The sequence below is a fragment of the Lottia gigantea genome (genome assembly GCF_000327385.1).
Source record: "Lottia gigantea unplaced genomic scaffold LOTGIsca_20, whole genome shotgun sequence".
In the NCBI taxonomy this organism is placed as follows: domain Eukaryota; kingdom Metazoa; phylum Mollusca; class Gastropoda; family Lottiidae; genus Lottia; species Lottia gigantea.
The window spans coordinates 1,070,134-1,086,197 of record NW_008708401.1 but is presented as its reverse complement, the minus strand read 5'-3'; the positions used below and the strand labels follow the sequence as shown (position 1 = coordinate 1,086,197).

General features: G+C 31.7%; 3 protein-coding genes across 3 annotated transcripts; 1 reads left to right on the top strand and 2 right to left on the bottom strand.

Moving 5' to 3' along the window:
• Positions 1 to 557: 557 nt before the first annotated feature.
• LOTGIDRAFT_159336 (hypothetical protein) lies at positions 558 to 5,660 on the bottom strand (the record flags this gene model as incomplete). The annotated part of the gene is made up of 12 exons (XM_009053669.1): positions 558 to 624; positions 945 to 981; positions 1,303 to 1,438; positions 2,792 to 2,860; positions 3,152 to 3,205; positions 3,465 to 3,539; positions 3,760 to 3,826; positions 4,065 to 4,125; positions 4,357 to 4,550; positions 4,815 to 4,921; positions 5,280 to 5,365; positions 5,654 to 5,660. 12 exons carry the CDS (start codon positions 5,658 to 5,660, stop codon positions 558 to 560), a joined length of 960 nt encoding a protein of 319 aa, XP_009051917.1.
• Positions 5,661 to 6,293: 633 nt separating this feature from the next.
• LOTGIDRAFT_114913 (hypothetical protein) lies at positions 6,294 to 6,617 on the bottom strand (the record flags this gene model as incomplete). The annotated part of the gene is made up of 1 exon (XM_009053668.1): positions 6,294 to 6,617. One exon carries the CDS (start codon positions 6,615 to 6,617, stop codon positions 6,294 to 6,296), a length of 324 nt encoding a protein of 107 aa, XP_009051916.1.
• A 2,071-nt stretch (positions 6,618 to 8,688) lies between these two features.
• On the top strand, positions 8,689 to 14,418 carry LOTGIDRAFT_114901 (hypothetical protein; the record flags this gene model as incomplete). The annotated part of the gene is made up of 8 exons (XM_009053667.1): positions 8,689 to 8,871; positions 10,382 to 10,637; positions 11,939 to 12,114; positions 12,414 to 12,530; positions 13,010 to 13,114; positions 13,361 to 13,512; positions 13,912 to 13,972; positions 14,293 to 14,418. The coding sequence occupies 8 exons, from the start codon at positions 8,689 to 8,691 to the stop codon at positions 14,416 to 14,418; spliced, it is 1,176 nt and encodes a 391-aa protein (XP_009051915.1).
• Between the last annotated feature and the right edge of the window lie 1,646 nt (positions 14,419 to 16,064).

The following is a 16,064-nucleotide window of genomic DNA, read 5'->3' as shown; positions in this document are numbered from 1 at the left end:
CACTTCAGTTCATTACCTGCCAGACCTTTTTTGCAACCTTTATTAAGTTTATGATTTACATCATTCTCTGGCCACATTTTCTTGAAACGATCTTAGCACTAGGATTTCCAAGGATCAATGTTTAAAGATAAGAATCTTAAACATCCTAGCACTAAGATCGCTTAGAGAATACATGGCTAGATCTTCCTCAGCTTTCAATTAGTGTTAACTCTTTTCTGATTTCTAATTGTCAAAATATCTTATAATGTATAGGTGAGTCTTTATCAGGAATCTTTTGCATCTCTGAATCCAGTAATGAACAACATTAATAAATTGTTGCAATTGCTTCAGGTTACACCAAAAGTGCATTTTCTATAAATTTGATTCTCACAATAGTAAGTTTGTATCTTTCTTATTGCAATTCATCATAATTTGTACATCATGTCTGTATACAGTGAGACACTTAAAGCAACAATATTTGCTTCTTAATCAGAAGACACAAGATCTATAATTGTCTTGATTTCATTTCTGTGCTAAAACAAAAGAAAGATTCAATGTCAGTTCCACAGTTCCACCATTCAGCCTGCTGACTTCTTTGATTTCTTCTTCAATATTTTTGGTGGACCCATAAATTTGAAAGTAGTTCTGCAATAAATAGTATTATTTGAGACATTATCACTATCAGTGATCCATGATAACATGAAACACTGATACTTGATGCTTTATATTAGTTTTATAAACAGGCATATAGCTAAAACTCTATGTAACACAAAACACAAAGGAATACATGTATATTACGGTATAACACACTTCTATATTTGTCATATGTGCCCTATACTTCCAAATGTTGTTCAAATCTTACAAAAAATCTATGTTTAATCTGTTAAAAGCTTGATATCAATGCAATTCCAATCCAAGCAAATTCTTCCCTAGTTTAAAAATTCTTCAGATTGTTATATACTTACTGGCATGTAGAACAGATGGGATTAAAGGCACAGAAAACTGAAAGGAAAGAGAAATATTTTAATTGATCATACACCCATTTTCCCTTCTGTTTATTTGGTAAGTGAAAGTCTTAAAAGAATATGGATAATCCTGGAGAAATCATCATGCAAAGGTTTGGTCAGGCACCAGCTGATATAAGAGATCTTATGAATTCAAATTTGCACCCTTCTATGCCATAAGTTCCATCTCTTTAAAGCCAATGAGCAATGTAAGTTGAAGTTAAATGCATGTTATTGCACTTTGTGTTTGTCACTGCCAGGGATTTCTGCTCTATTTCTCCATCCCAATTATTAATCTAAAATAAAACTAGTTACTTACTTGACAAACATACAGAACAAACATAACCTACATCAATTAAATTACGATGACAGAAACACGCTGCTCTATAATCTACCTGAACTTTAGGTGGTAAGGTTAACTTAGGTCTCATTATAGGATCTGGTAAAAATACCCACTGAAATTATAGTATAATAATCAGTAAACAAGAGTTATATCTGTATTACTTATCAAAATTAAAATCCCACAATCAGTTTACCTACAAGTGACTTTCATGACATCGTGACAATTTTCATGCAGATTTTATTGACATGTTGTCATTGGTTGTTATTGCCTGACATCTGAATTTAATTTTTTAAATTTAATTAGGATAATGAGGATAGTGATTTCATTGATTGATGCCAAAAAAACAATCTATTGTAATCTTGAATCAAGGTGAAAGTTTCAAAGTTTTGTAAATTATATGTTTCTTCGCAAATACTACATATAAATTCAAGAATTAACAAAAATGTAACAAAATCCCAGTTTTAACCAAATTTCCTAATATGTAGCTTAAAAAAAATACTGAGACAAAATATAAAGTGAGATGAAGTTAAAATTCATTTGATAACATCAGTACAGATAGCATACAAATTCCACACTTGATATCAGTATCAAGACACTAAAAATCAATAATAATAAAAGAGAGAAGAGAAGAAAAGAGAAGAAGGTGTACAATGACATGTCAGGATAAAAGCTTGTCTTTATACAGAACTCATGTTTCCTGTTCATTTCCTTTCTTTAATGGCTTCAACCTTTAACATGTCATATGTCACTGTCTCCTGCCTTCCATTTAGTCCATTTAAGGGATTGTAAAGAGGTTTTCTAAACTTGTATTGTCTGTCTAGTGCACTGATAGATTCAATTTTCACCATTTTGACTTCTATTTTTCAGTCACAAAATACACGCAATTCCCCAAAAATAAGTGTTTGATGACATCACTAATCGCTTTTGTTTCTGATACAAAAATATATTGTTTTTAGAAAATCTCTTAACAATCCCTTTAACAAAACTTTACAGTGGGAGTAATTCAAAGACATGAAGTAGCCTTGAAATTGACAGAGATAGTTATTCGGAATAATAATATATTATTTTTTTTTATATAAATCTGTATACTTTAAAACCAGAGAAAAGAGAATTTTATCAAATCTGGACTATTATCTTCACAGTGAACAAAACTAAAAGAGTCTAATTATCCGAGTCTATTTCTCGTATTCACAATAATGCAAAATTGTGTTGTCTCAATTAATCAGGCACCTACAAAACCTGTCAAATTGAATCTTGTGTAAAAAAAAAAATTATTCATAAATTATAGAAAAGCACCTTTTTATCAATTATCTCTTCTATTCACAATAATGCAAAATTTTGTAATCTCGACTATCCAGGCACTTTCAAATTGGAATCTAGACATCTAAATAACCAGTTTAATTTATATTTCAAGGATAAGATATAGTCATAAGTCAATTTGTAGTGAATAGAGTGACTAACTTACCAGTAAATATTGTAGTAAACCAGATATCTGAGGTATTTTAAGATACATTCCACCTGTTATATCACAAGCCTACAAGAAATGTATACAATGTAATCCTTGTTTGGTGCTTACAATTTACTTTAAAAAAGTAACATTTACACATCTAAAGAAATTACAACATTATTCTTGAAAACAGAACAACAACATCCAGAATTTAAATTAATTAAGTAATCATACAATTAAAGTGGTATACAAAAAAAGAATAAGAATTTAATAATGCAATTTTATAGGTCAGCAGAGAGCATCTAAACTCTTAACTCCATCACTTATATAATAAGTTATCAGGAATAGAGAATATAGAAGAATACCAATATGAATTACCTGCTGTAGAAGACCAGAGTCATTATCCAAAATACATGCATCAATAACTGTATTCTGTAAAAAATAGAAAATAATTTTGATAAGTAGAATCAGCTGTAGACTAGCACCAAAATAGGGTTCTAGGGGCAGCTTCAATGGGGGTGCCATTTAGGGTAATACAATCATGAAATATTTTTTTTGTTGGAAATATGCTTCCAAATATGTGCAGCTGCCACTGAATTTTAGTTCTTACATAACAGTACAATTTCAATGCAAAAACGTTTCATTTTACAATTTAGCTTAAAAGCAAATTCCATAAACAAATCATATTTACCTGTTTCTGTGCAGTAAATACAGCATTCATAAAGTTCATATATTGAGCAGCATTGTCTTCAGATCCTTTAATAACCTGTATTTAACAATAGAAATAATCACTATAAAATACAAATACATTTTTTGTAAGCTTTGCATATCCATTTTGACTAAAAATTTAGGTAGTGCACACACACACAGAGTTTTAAATGGCCTGCAAGACATTAGGCTGGATTAGAGACAGACGTTTCGGTCTACAAGGCTGCAAGCAAAAACTTGATATGTACCAGTTTTATTTACTGTAAATAAAGCCCTACCAAAATTCTTGATGAAACATTTTCACCAATGGGAGCCTCTTTTTCTATTCTATGGATATCTAATTGCCTAGTTAAGAACAATATTATGGTGTGTTGCTTTTTTTGTTTGGACAGGTTGCATAACATATAAAGTGATAGTTTTTAGGAGAGGTGCGTATTATACACACAATTGTACAGTAAGTGCATGCAACCAAAGCTTCAATTGTCCTTTCATAAATATGATGATCTAGACAACATTGTTATATTCAGCATGTTTCATTATTCAGGCTGAAAAATCAAAAAAAGAAGTTTTAAGGATACAACACATAGCCATAGACATAGCCCCAGCTACTAAAGAGTCAGAATAAAGTTCTCCTACTAATCTATCTGAAATAAAAATGAAAATTATTTACAGAACTTTATTTTATCAACTAATGATATAGGTGCCTATAATATCTAGTACACTAGTAGATTGTTTTTTGAGCATTTTTTCCAGATCACAATTGAACCAATGTTACCAAGATTCCATATAATTGAAATAGTGTATAGTGAACTATCCATTCTTTGATCTATCATTAAAACCACATGTGTATAAATATACATTAGATGGCAACATACCATTTAAAATCAGATCTTTAATTTCCGTCTTTAAATTTTCATTAAATTCTGTAAATAGTTCATATTTTCCATCATTTTCTCCCATTTGTGGAATTTTAACAGCATTTTCTTCACCACCCTCTGTTGTGTCATTATCATTAACAGTAGTTGTATTACCCGCAGTCGGTGGTTTGGGTAAGGGATACAGAAAACAACTGAAATATAAATATAAGTAATGTGGCAAAATAACTTTCAGTTAAAAATTAATTAAAAAAGTATCTGTCATTTGACTTATAGAATAAATATGGCCTTTCATTTCATCTCGTTTGACTTTTTGTTTTGGTCATGCTTCTTTAGAAAACTATTTGAAGAGCACATATTTGCTGTACGGTACACTTGTAAGATGACAAAGGTAATCATATTGATAAATCACCATGTATATCATAGTGATCTCAAAATAGGCATAAACTGATTCTTACCTTTTATTAGTGTGAGCAGCTATAACTGCTAGTTTATTATAATGACTCAACATTAGATGTGAATTGGCAAAAACCATCAGAGAATTCAGACATTGGGATAAACAAACCTGAAATGAATAAATTGTATCAATTATTACATGTTTCCCATCACATAAAACACATAACCATTTTTCATGCTTGCAATATTAGACTTTGAAATTTAACGTAAGCAATTAAGTATGAAGATGCTATTTTGCTGAGAGCAGAACGAAAATCAAGAACCTCTTTCTTTTTCTGCAGATGCCTAGCTTAGTGATTTATTTTCATTTGTAATGATCTAGGTTCAGAATAGCAATTGGATTTATTTTATGTCTATCTCATTAGTTGTGTTAGATTGTAGACATTAGTGATTTGGATAGTTACATTTCAAATTTGTACAGTGAGAATACAACAAAATCTATAATGTATCTAAGCTAAGATACTTACTGATGAGCCTGTTTCTGTAATATTTTGACCCCACCATATTGGATTGGTATCAAGTATAATTACCAATAAACTACTATTTCTTAATTCTAAAGAAATTAAAATCACAAAGGTCTATTTCAAAGACATGGTAAAAGTAGGTTTATTAAAGCAGCTTCTCTAGTCCTAATTAGAAAATATATGAGCTACTGCAACTTTCAGCAACAACAGAGGCCTACCATTCCTTACATCTTTCCAAAATATAACACATTAGCTAAGTCTACTACCACACGTGGTATAATAACCATCTCATAGGACATTCTACTTTCGATTTGTTTACATCGAGATGAAGAGTCAACATTAAACCTAAGAAAAAAAATGATAACGTTGTTCCTTACCTTCCATTATTTACAACATCGGTGCATTGGAAATGTCATATTTTCTAATAAACAGTATAAAATACAAAATCATCAAACAAATAACTCGCATTTACAATTTAACTTTTAACCAGATAATTTTCTGATATTTCTTCCACCATGTTTCTTTTTAGTATAATTTGATTGGCTGACAAAAATTAATGTAAGCAATCAGAATCTAGAAAACTTCCAATTTCCGCCAAGGAGAGATAACTCTTTCATTCCTCAAATGGACTCAGACTACTAAAACATTCTGCACTAGCGTTATACAAGTTCATGAAATTTTTAGACATCCCCTTTCTTTGTCCCTTTTTTCATTTTTGTAAGTCTTTTTTTGGTGTAGATTTGGATTAAGATGTCTGAAATTTACAATTTTGGAAATATGATGAAATTAAGATGCTCATATTATGCCTGTAATTTGAAAGTTAGCCCCCATGTTTATAGCTACAGCTGTCATGATGAGGAATGTGTATCCGAAACATGCGTCGGTGGCATAAGATGACTTCTATTCAAATAATTACCTTAAGAGAGAAAAACTAAATTAACAAAATTTTATTTTCTAGCATCAAAGAACATATTGAGAGAGTGAAAAAAAAAGTGAAAAACTCAAAATTTGCACATTTTATTTTGTTGCATCAAAGAATGTAACAGATTTCGAGCCAATAACTCGTGCATTATGAACAGTATTAGCTGGTACATCTACCATATCACCAGGTTTCAGTACTTTTGTTTGTCCATACATTGTAAACTCAAACTCTCCACTGATTATTGAGTCTTTTTTCGACATACTGTGGGTATGATCAGGAAAATCAGTTCCAGGCGAAAATGTATATTTTATAAAATTGTATCCTTGTAATTTTAATTTCTTTTGCATATTTCTGTCATTCATTTCTCCATCTACTTCTTCATTCCATCTCTCAATCTTTATTTCTTTATTGCCTGACATCGTACCTGAAAGCGGAAAGTATAATTACAACATACCAAGAGAAACACAACTTTATATACGGCACTGGAGAAACACAACAGCTATGAGTTATTTGTAGTTTGTAGCCTAATGTTATTATGTATTCCCTCTCTTTGACCATTTCCCATTCTGATTTTCTCCACCAAACCTGATTAACCTACCGTTGTCATCTAAGAGAGATTCTCACATTTAATGAATATTAAACATATAGAAATTCAAAAGAGAGCTATTTATCTTACATTAAAAGATAAGTTGAGATTAACTTCGTATTTAATCTTTGTTATCTCCCGAATAAAGTTGATTTGAAAAGAGTTATCTCTCTTTGCTAACAAAGTGATATACGCCCACCTTGGGAATCCATACATTGTCATACTGAGACTGCTTTACAGAGATTTTAAAGATGTTTTCTTAATTTTGCATATACATGTATCTGGAATAATGATAAAATCAATTTGCACATTGCCAATTTTCAATCAGACGTTTGTGCTTCCTGCTCCAAACCCTCCTCAAAAGGCAAGCATAATGCATGTAGTCTCTTCCAGACCCCACAAGAAGCGAGATTCGCATAATACTAACCTTCAAAATTCTGAGCGTTTTTTCAATAATAGGCTACGTAGTTTTAAAGATAAATAGGCCTACTTGTATTAGTTTTGTGAATTTGTAGGAATATAGAGAGATTCTGTTGTATAATTAGACACTGTGTAGGTCTAATATGATGAATATTATACTCAATAATAAGTTACATAGTTTTAAAGATAATTACATATAATTATTTTTATGAATTTATTATATACATGTAGTGAGATTCTGTTAAATAATTTTACGACATTCATTAGGTCCAATATGATGGTTGTTCAAAACTCTGATAACAACTTTCGATTAGCCTAACCTTTAATTTAGATAGCTTTGGCTTCCATTTTTCCAAAAGTCGGAAAAAACAATGATGAGTAGACTAATCCTTTTCTAATTAGAATGGATTGGGCTAATGAATACGGGCAACGTACGCTACTTTGGCACAGTGAACAGCCTACGATACGCATTGACGAGGGGTTTAGAGGGAGGTAAAAAAAAAATTCATTCTGAATAAATAATACCGGTATATAATTGTTATTTCGGTTATTATTCTAAGAATTTGTAAAACTGCTCAGTTTGCATGTTTTTCGCTTTTTAAATTTTGATCCATTTTTCAAGGGGGTAGCCTAGGGTCAAGTATTGTCTGTGGGAGGGTATTATAGACCGTCCCCAGGCAAGCAGTAGTAAGGCCAGGGCCCCGGCCTATAGTCACCAAGCTAATGGCTGTCAGTATCTTTGTCGCGCGGTGACAAGCTACTCTAGTCTAGTGCTTGACTGACTGAGCCACCGCATAGCCACCAACAAGTCTTGTTGATTAAGAAGAAACTTCATTGGAATTAACCATAATATTGACAGAAAAGAAATGGGTGGTCATGGATGATCTGTCACGACTGAACTCATACTTTGTAACATTCTTGAAAAGAGTCATGATCCTGAACGGCCTTGACCATTTATGGTGATTCAACAACCGACTAAATTCTTTACTTTAATGCGCATGCGTTCTGTAACGTTTCCGGGTCCGCGTGGGATGCATTAGGGCGTCAAACTTTAACCAAAAAGCTACTTTTCGGTGGATTTTTCTATGATATAAGGGCAAAAGTTACAAAATTATTTAAATGTAAGTGATTCCACAATTTTTTCTGATATTGTTACATTTTGAAAAGCATACAGTCATGTTTCGATTTATAATTTAGAGTGAATACAACACCGGCCGACCCATTTTTATTTTTAAAGTTTATAACTTCCCATCCCAATCTTCCATTTTCCACTTCAGTCAATCGGAAACTCGTGACAATAGCCGTGTAATTGACCCTTGCTGATGATAATTAATAGATAATATTTCAGCTGACTAGACCTGTTGCATCTCTTGTTAGCAATTTTATTTGTTGGCCTCCTTTGTTTAGTCTGGTCATAACTCTAAGGCTACTTGCACTGTTTTGTTTACTTCTGATATTTTTTTGATTTGAAGATGGCGTGGAGCATGAGAAATAGTAAATTCCGACATGTGTTTGGTAAAGCATTAAGAAGAGAACAATGTTATGACAATATAAGGATTACCAGATCATCTTGGGATGCTGCTTACTGTGCTGTTAACCCTAAATTTGTAGCTGTAGTGACAGAAGCTGCTGGAGGTGGTGCCTTCCTAGTTCTACCATTGTCTAAGGTCAGTGACTCATCATGTATCATAATAATATTCTTCCTAGTTCTAAATAGTCACCATTAGTCTTCAATCAGCACAATCACTTGCATAATGATTGATAGATCGTTGAATTGTTGTGGTTTTTAGGGGTTTTTTTTCTTAGGCTTAACAGTCAAACAGGGCCTATAAGCTTAATATGAATGAAGGCATGGCCTTGAATGTGATCGCATTTTATTGATAAAATAACAATAATTAATAATAATTAAGTAAAAGAAATTCAACCTTATCTGTATGTAATGCAGACTACTTTGTCTTCTAATCATATGTGTGAAGGTAATTTTCTATGAATATTAGATCTGTAGACAATCTTTTATAAGGTATCTAGAGAAATTTCTTAAAGGCGTAATCATATAAAACGATGACGTCATTATAACGTGACTTATGATGTCAACAAAGCTGCCATCACTGCTTGGGAGAAAGTCTTAGGAAATTAGGTCAAAGCAGCCATTTTATTCCTTATGACGCATAGACTATGCAGGAAAAAATAAAAATAAAACGTAAGGGTTGTTAAGTTGATACAAAAAATCCCTTTCTGTGTTTGAAACAATTGTCGTAATTTATTGAAAGAATTCCAGAATATTCACTACGAAACTACCCCGTTTGACTGCGATCTAGTTGTCAACATGATCCGCCATCTTTTTTCTCACTTTTTTTTTACTACCCGTGGGGCATAAATTTTCTGAAACGAATTGATGTATGTTACCATTAAAGAGAGCTTCGCTCTCAACGGCTTCGCCATCGAGAGAGCTGCGCTCTCATATTATTTTATTAATGTGGGGTAGAATTTGGCTTTTCAAGCTAACAGTCAAACAATGTCAAATTATCACAATCTTAATTGTCATTATGCCTTGGAATTTTCAGTTTAAAATTCCAAATAATGAATTCAAAATCAATATGCAGTTAAATTTGGATTTAAACTCATTTGAAGTTTTTCTAAGGCTAACAGTCAAATAGGGTCCATATCATCACTATCCTGATTTTGATTATGTCTGAAACGTTCAGTTTCAAGTCAAAGCTTGAACTGAGGAACTCTGTTTCTAATAATTGGCCACTGATTCATGATTAACTATTTTTGGCACAAAGTCAGGTTGAAAATAAAATTTGACTGGAAATCTGCCAGCATGATACAGTATTTGTCAATGGAAATAAACTGAAAAATCTGCTTCCTGGTTGTACAAGTAGGCTATTTTCAAGTATAGTCTTTTGAAATAGTAGTGTTGTGGTTATTTTTATGAAGTCTTTGTCACTATGCAAAGCAAATATCATAATTATTTTCTACTACTTGTATTGGATTGAAAGATATATATCTGTGCCTTAAAGCCAATCCTAATACAATGCTTGTGGCAGATGCTGATGGTCAGTCACTTTTGGGACATAATAGGCAACTGGTTGCAAACAACACTTTTTTTTTTCAAAATAGAACTCAGATCACTAATAGTAATTGGAGACATAAAATTACTTTGTTTTGTTATAGGTAGGAAGAATAGAAAGAGATTGTCCTTTAGTAGCAGGTCATAGAGATTCTGTATTAGATATAGCATGGTGTCCACATGATGATAACCTTATTGCCAGCTCCAGTGAAGATTGCACCATTAAAGTATGGGAGATACCTGACGAAGGAATATTGAAGGAAAATTTAACTGAATCTATGGTAGATTTAGAGGGTCACACTAAAAGAGTTGGTCATATAGTTTGGCATCCTACTGCACAGCATGTATTGTTAAGTGCAGGTAAGAAGAAAGAGGCATTATTACATTTTTGAACCATAACTTAGGTTTTGGAGGATCCTTTCCGTCTTGACCTTAGCCAAATGTCATGACAACAGTTTTGAGCATGACAACGCTTTGAGCATGTCCCTCAGTGATGTGGATACTAGCGCTTTATAAATGTCTGTATTATTATTATTGTTTTTATGAGAATTTGACACATGAAAAGTGTCTAATTAAGTCATGGTATTTCATAAAAGCTTAAAAGCGTACATTGCACTGCTCCTTGCTAAACCCAATTTCTTTAACAATTAAAGTTAGTGTCATCATATTTGATAATTCACTATGACATTCTCTATTTGATTTTATGATTCCAAATCAGATGCCTTATCTGCCGCTGTTATGAAAAAAAGCTCATATTGCCAACTGCACAGTGTTATCAAGTGTGTATCAACATACAGTGAATATCAGTTAGATTTCACATTGGCTTCTCAAATGTTTTAATAAGAGTTGATCTATCATCCATCAATCTTGTAATCTGATAAAGTGTGATGTAAATAATTGAAGTGAAGGGGTTTAACACTATATTATATAATCTATCAGATAATGAGTACAGATATACTTAATACTATGACATCATATTATAATCAATTAGTATAGTAATCAGGCTATTAACACCCAAAGAGGAAGTTCACAGTTATAGTTAATTTGGTCACAGTATAGTTGATATATATGATTATATCTCAATCTAGATAACACATAAACTTAAATCCAATCTTATTAAGATTATCCAACTAGGTTAGATTCGATCTAGTTAAAATTAAACCAAACTTTCGTTTAATAGTTTTATTAACTTTTATTGTTAGTCGACCACCCAATTTCAGGTTTAACAACTTCTATAAATAACTTTTCTTCTTATTCATAATATGGCTGGCCAGCCATTCCTGCCCTTTCCAGAGTTATCCAGATTATCTGACACAAACGAAAGACATTAAGTGTTAAAAATTAATGAAAACTGTCAACCGAAAATAATGATTGGATTTAAGTAAAAATATAAATGCTTAATTGTACAGAAAAGTGTCCCCTACTTATAATGAAGTTTTCAACTAAAATATTGAGCTTTTTTAAGACCCGAAACCAAAACTAGTTAAAATTGCTAACTTAGCAGACTCTGTTTTTGATTAACTCCTTAATAAAAAAAATCAGGTTGATCAAGTTGATAGCAGTAACATAACATATTTTAGAAATGTATGGTTTACACTGTTTGTAATTATGAAAATGTTCCATATTGCTCCTTTAAGTAGCATTATTGTTGTATATTTCAGGCTGTGATAATTTTATATATATCTGGGACGTAGGTACAGGTACAGCCATGATAGAAATACAGACCAATGATCAGCCATACTGTGCCTCTTTTAACTTAGATGGTAGTAAATTCGCTCTGACGTGTAAAGATAAAAAATTATATGTATATGATTCACACACTGGTAAAGTTCTTCAGGTTTGTCAATTTTCATCATTATAAAACAAGTTTAAACACTGAGATATGACATTGATAGCTCACATGGCCATTTCAAGTAACGTGTTCTATTTAAGCACTGCCCCAATACATCATGATTTCAACGCAATATATAGATAAGAAAGAACCAATTGCTTAACATTGGTGAAACATTACAGCACTGGTGTCATTGTCAAAGCAAATTTTTAAAATACACAAATTTCATTTCTAAAATTACACAAATATGACTTGATTAGAATAGTAATCCATAGCATAAAATTTGATTGTGTTTCATTACATAGGAAGGTGATTCCCATAATGGAGCCAAGCAGTCAAGATGTATATATTTGAAAAATGGATTAGTATTTACAACTGGATTCTCTAAAAGGAGTGACAGAAGATACACTCTCCATGATGAAGTAAGTTCATTTCTTATCTACCTCTTTGCCTCATACATATAAGGAAGTTTGATATATGATATACCAGTGTTCTCCACATGATCTACCAGAAACCAAATTGCTCATAGCATTCAATAAGATTAAAATATAACTTTTAATGACCATTTTTTTTAGTTTTTTTTCTTCATTTGCTCTTTTTACAAAGACAATATCCTTCAATCATTGTACAATGATGTTTATATCTATTTTTTGCAATTTTTAGGGAGTTGCAGTAGCTACTGTAGTTACTGATTAGCTAGGTCTAGGGTTGCATCCTTGTGTAGTTAAAGATTGTACCTTTGATTTTTCATCCAGGTTTTGTTCTTTCATGGTATACTTCAGGGCATTGCCTCCCTTTATTCACCTAATCTAATGCAGAAAAGAAGAATGCAAATGTAGATTTCATTTTAGTATGTCTTCATGTTCTGATCATGTGATATAAGCTTATTTATTATTTATAGAATGATTTAAGTAAACCCTTAGTAGAACAAGATATAGACAAAACCAATGGTGTAATATTCCCTTTCTATGATCCAGATGTTAATATGGTTTATTTGTGTGGAAAGGTAAGGTGTTTTTGAGATTTTTAGTTTGTACCTCAGTCTCAGAAATGGGAATTCTTCAGCTTAATCTGTAATAGTGTTGGCAGCTTACCATCAAAATTTTCGTCTTCTTCGCCAAGTGTATTCCTAATGTGAGGTAATTTTGAAGAATTTATGCAATTTTTTGTACAATTCTTGGACTGTATCGGCCCTAATTCTAAGCAACCTCTCTGATATTTCAATGTTATAATCATTATTATGATATTTCAGGGAGACAGTTCCATCAGATATTATGAAATAGGAGAATTGAATGGAAAACCCAATGTATTCTACCTGGAAATGTATCAATCTAAAGACCCACAAAAAGGATTTGGCTTCATGCCTAAAAGAGCTCTAAATGTCAATTCTTGTGAAATTGCTAGGTATGTTTTAAAGTTCTTGTTGTTTCGTGTATTGAGTAATATTTACATAATTTTAGATTCTCACATTAAAGCAAGTTTGGTTTGGACAAAAATTTGAAAGGGATGAGTGTTGCATTAATGATCTACCTACATCCTTGAGCTGAATGTTAGACAAAACCATGTCATATTTGCATCGTGGACCTAATTCATGTCTATGTGAAATAAAGAGTATATAAATAATATAATTAAACTATGATATGTTTGATGTGATTTCCATCATAGCATAATGCAATAACATACTGCATTGTTAAGGTCTTTATTAGTCAAATTAGAGTGTAGTCATCTGCATCCATTGATTTGACTCAATGATCAACTAAACATTTCACATGACCTAGAATTATGAATATCTTTTATTTTCAGGATTTATAAGTTACATAATAGTGGACTGTGTGAAGCCATTCCATTTACAGTTCCAAGAAAGGTAAAAACTACAATTTATCATTTTTGGGATGTTGAAATTTTCTTTTGAAAGAGAAAGCAGGAAATGTCAAGAGCTTCTGTTGATTTTAATAAGCTATGAATATTTGTAATTATCTCCCTTTAACCTGGTGTAGCTAATATATGCAAAGTAAGAAGTGGGACAATCCATGTCAGTTATTTAAAATATTTATTTTCTAACAGTTCATAGTGGATGTAGTAGGCTAGTTCTCCTGTCCTGGCAAAATTTCCTCCATTGTACACTTTAGGTCATAAAATGCTCTTATTAACTTTCCAATTATGTCATAAATTATATTATTATAGTCTGACCTATTCCAAGAGGATTTATACCCTGATACAGTGGGAGATACACCAGCTATAACTGCTGAAGAATTCTTTAGTGGCAAGAATGCTGAGCCTCTATTAGTAAGTATAGTTGAAAGATTATAACAAAAGGCTGATAAAGGAACCACCAGTTATAAGTATAACTAACAGGATAAATTATAAGTTGTGGAGCAAAATGAAAGATCTGAAGGGCTGGTCTTTGTCAAAGTTGTAAAACTCTACATACACACATAAATTATTAGGCTATAATATTTGTCTGGGTAATTATCCCTGAAATTCCAAGATTCTGCACAATAGATTTTCGGTGCTAAAAATGGTCAAGACCATATCATTCTTACATGTTTGATTACAGATATCACTAAAAGAAGGTTTTGTATCAACAAGAAAAGAAGTAGGTAAAGTAGGAAAGAAGAATGTATTTGAGAAGAAGAAACCAGTAGGTGGTACCCCAGCTGCTACTAATAGAGCCTCTACTGGACCTACTAATGCTGAAAATAATGAAGCTGCTGCAGCTACTCCTTCTTTACCACCTGTAAGTTACTCCTTCATTTTGTTGTCTTTGTTACTATAACTCGTTTAAAGGAATACTGTCGCTCAGAATGTACATGGAATTTAAAATCTTAGACCTGGCCAATACAAAGTTGTATCAGATTATGGATAAATAGACAAGAATTATAATTTGGGAGTAATTGCAAGGAAATTAAACTGTTTGTGGTTTATGATAAATTATAACACACCTTGTTAACATATAAACATCTTTAATCTTTGGGGAATGGTTCCTAAACATAACATCCATTTATGAACTTGGACAAAGGGCCAAAAATCTCACTGAATTTTTGAGGCATGGGGATATGGAATTCCTTTTTTCCCTTTTAAATTTTTCACTTAATTACATTAATTTCAAAACGGTCTTTTTATCATTTATTCATCTATCCATCAGTCATTGATCTAGTGATTAATTCATCCAAATATTGCCTATTAAATCATTTATTCTCTCACTTTATTGAGATTTTTAATTTGCTTGGATTGGACTAATGTTTTCTATGGCAGGGTTTCGATCCACAAGGAATGTTAGATGACATGCGGAAACTGAAATTAATCGTGAAAGCTCATGAACGAAGAATAAAAACATTAGAAGAGAAGTTAACACAATATGATGTAAACTTATCAGATGATGATATCGACTTGGACAAAGCATAATATATAAACGTAACCACAATTCTACATGTTACTTTGTGCTGTTTGATCTGTTGATTTTCAGTTTTGTTTACTAACTCTTCTTCACTTTAGATTCAGTTTTAGGGTAAGGGAATACTCAATTACTAGGTACAAGTTCCTTAAATTGTAATGTAGCTGTTGCATTGGCAAATTTACTGTTAATGTTCGCATTTTAGTTAAAATTTTTAACGATTTTAAGCTAAATTGCATTGAAATTTGCATATTTTGATTATATGCTTATATGCTTGTGAAGGCAAAAAAAAAAAATTAATTTGAGCATTATGAAACTTGTGGTTAAATGATTTTTACCATTGTCAAGTAATTAAAATGTGCTTAAATTAATTATGGTGGAACGTATATAATAGAATTGTGGTATTCTCAGGGTTTTTACAATATATTACTGGTTGAATTTTCAAAATGGGTTTCTGGTTTTATTATACCTTTTTATCATTTAAATACCCCAATTTTTTTACCAACAGTTCGAGGATAACTAGAAATTCTCCCAATAATTTTTTCTTAATGCCACGATAATT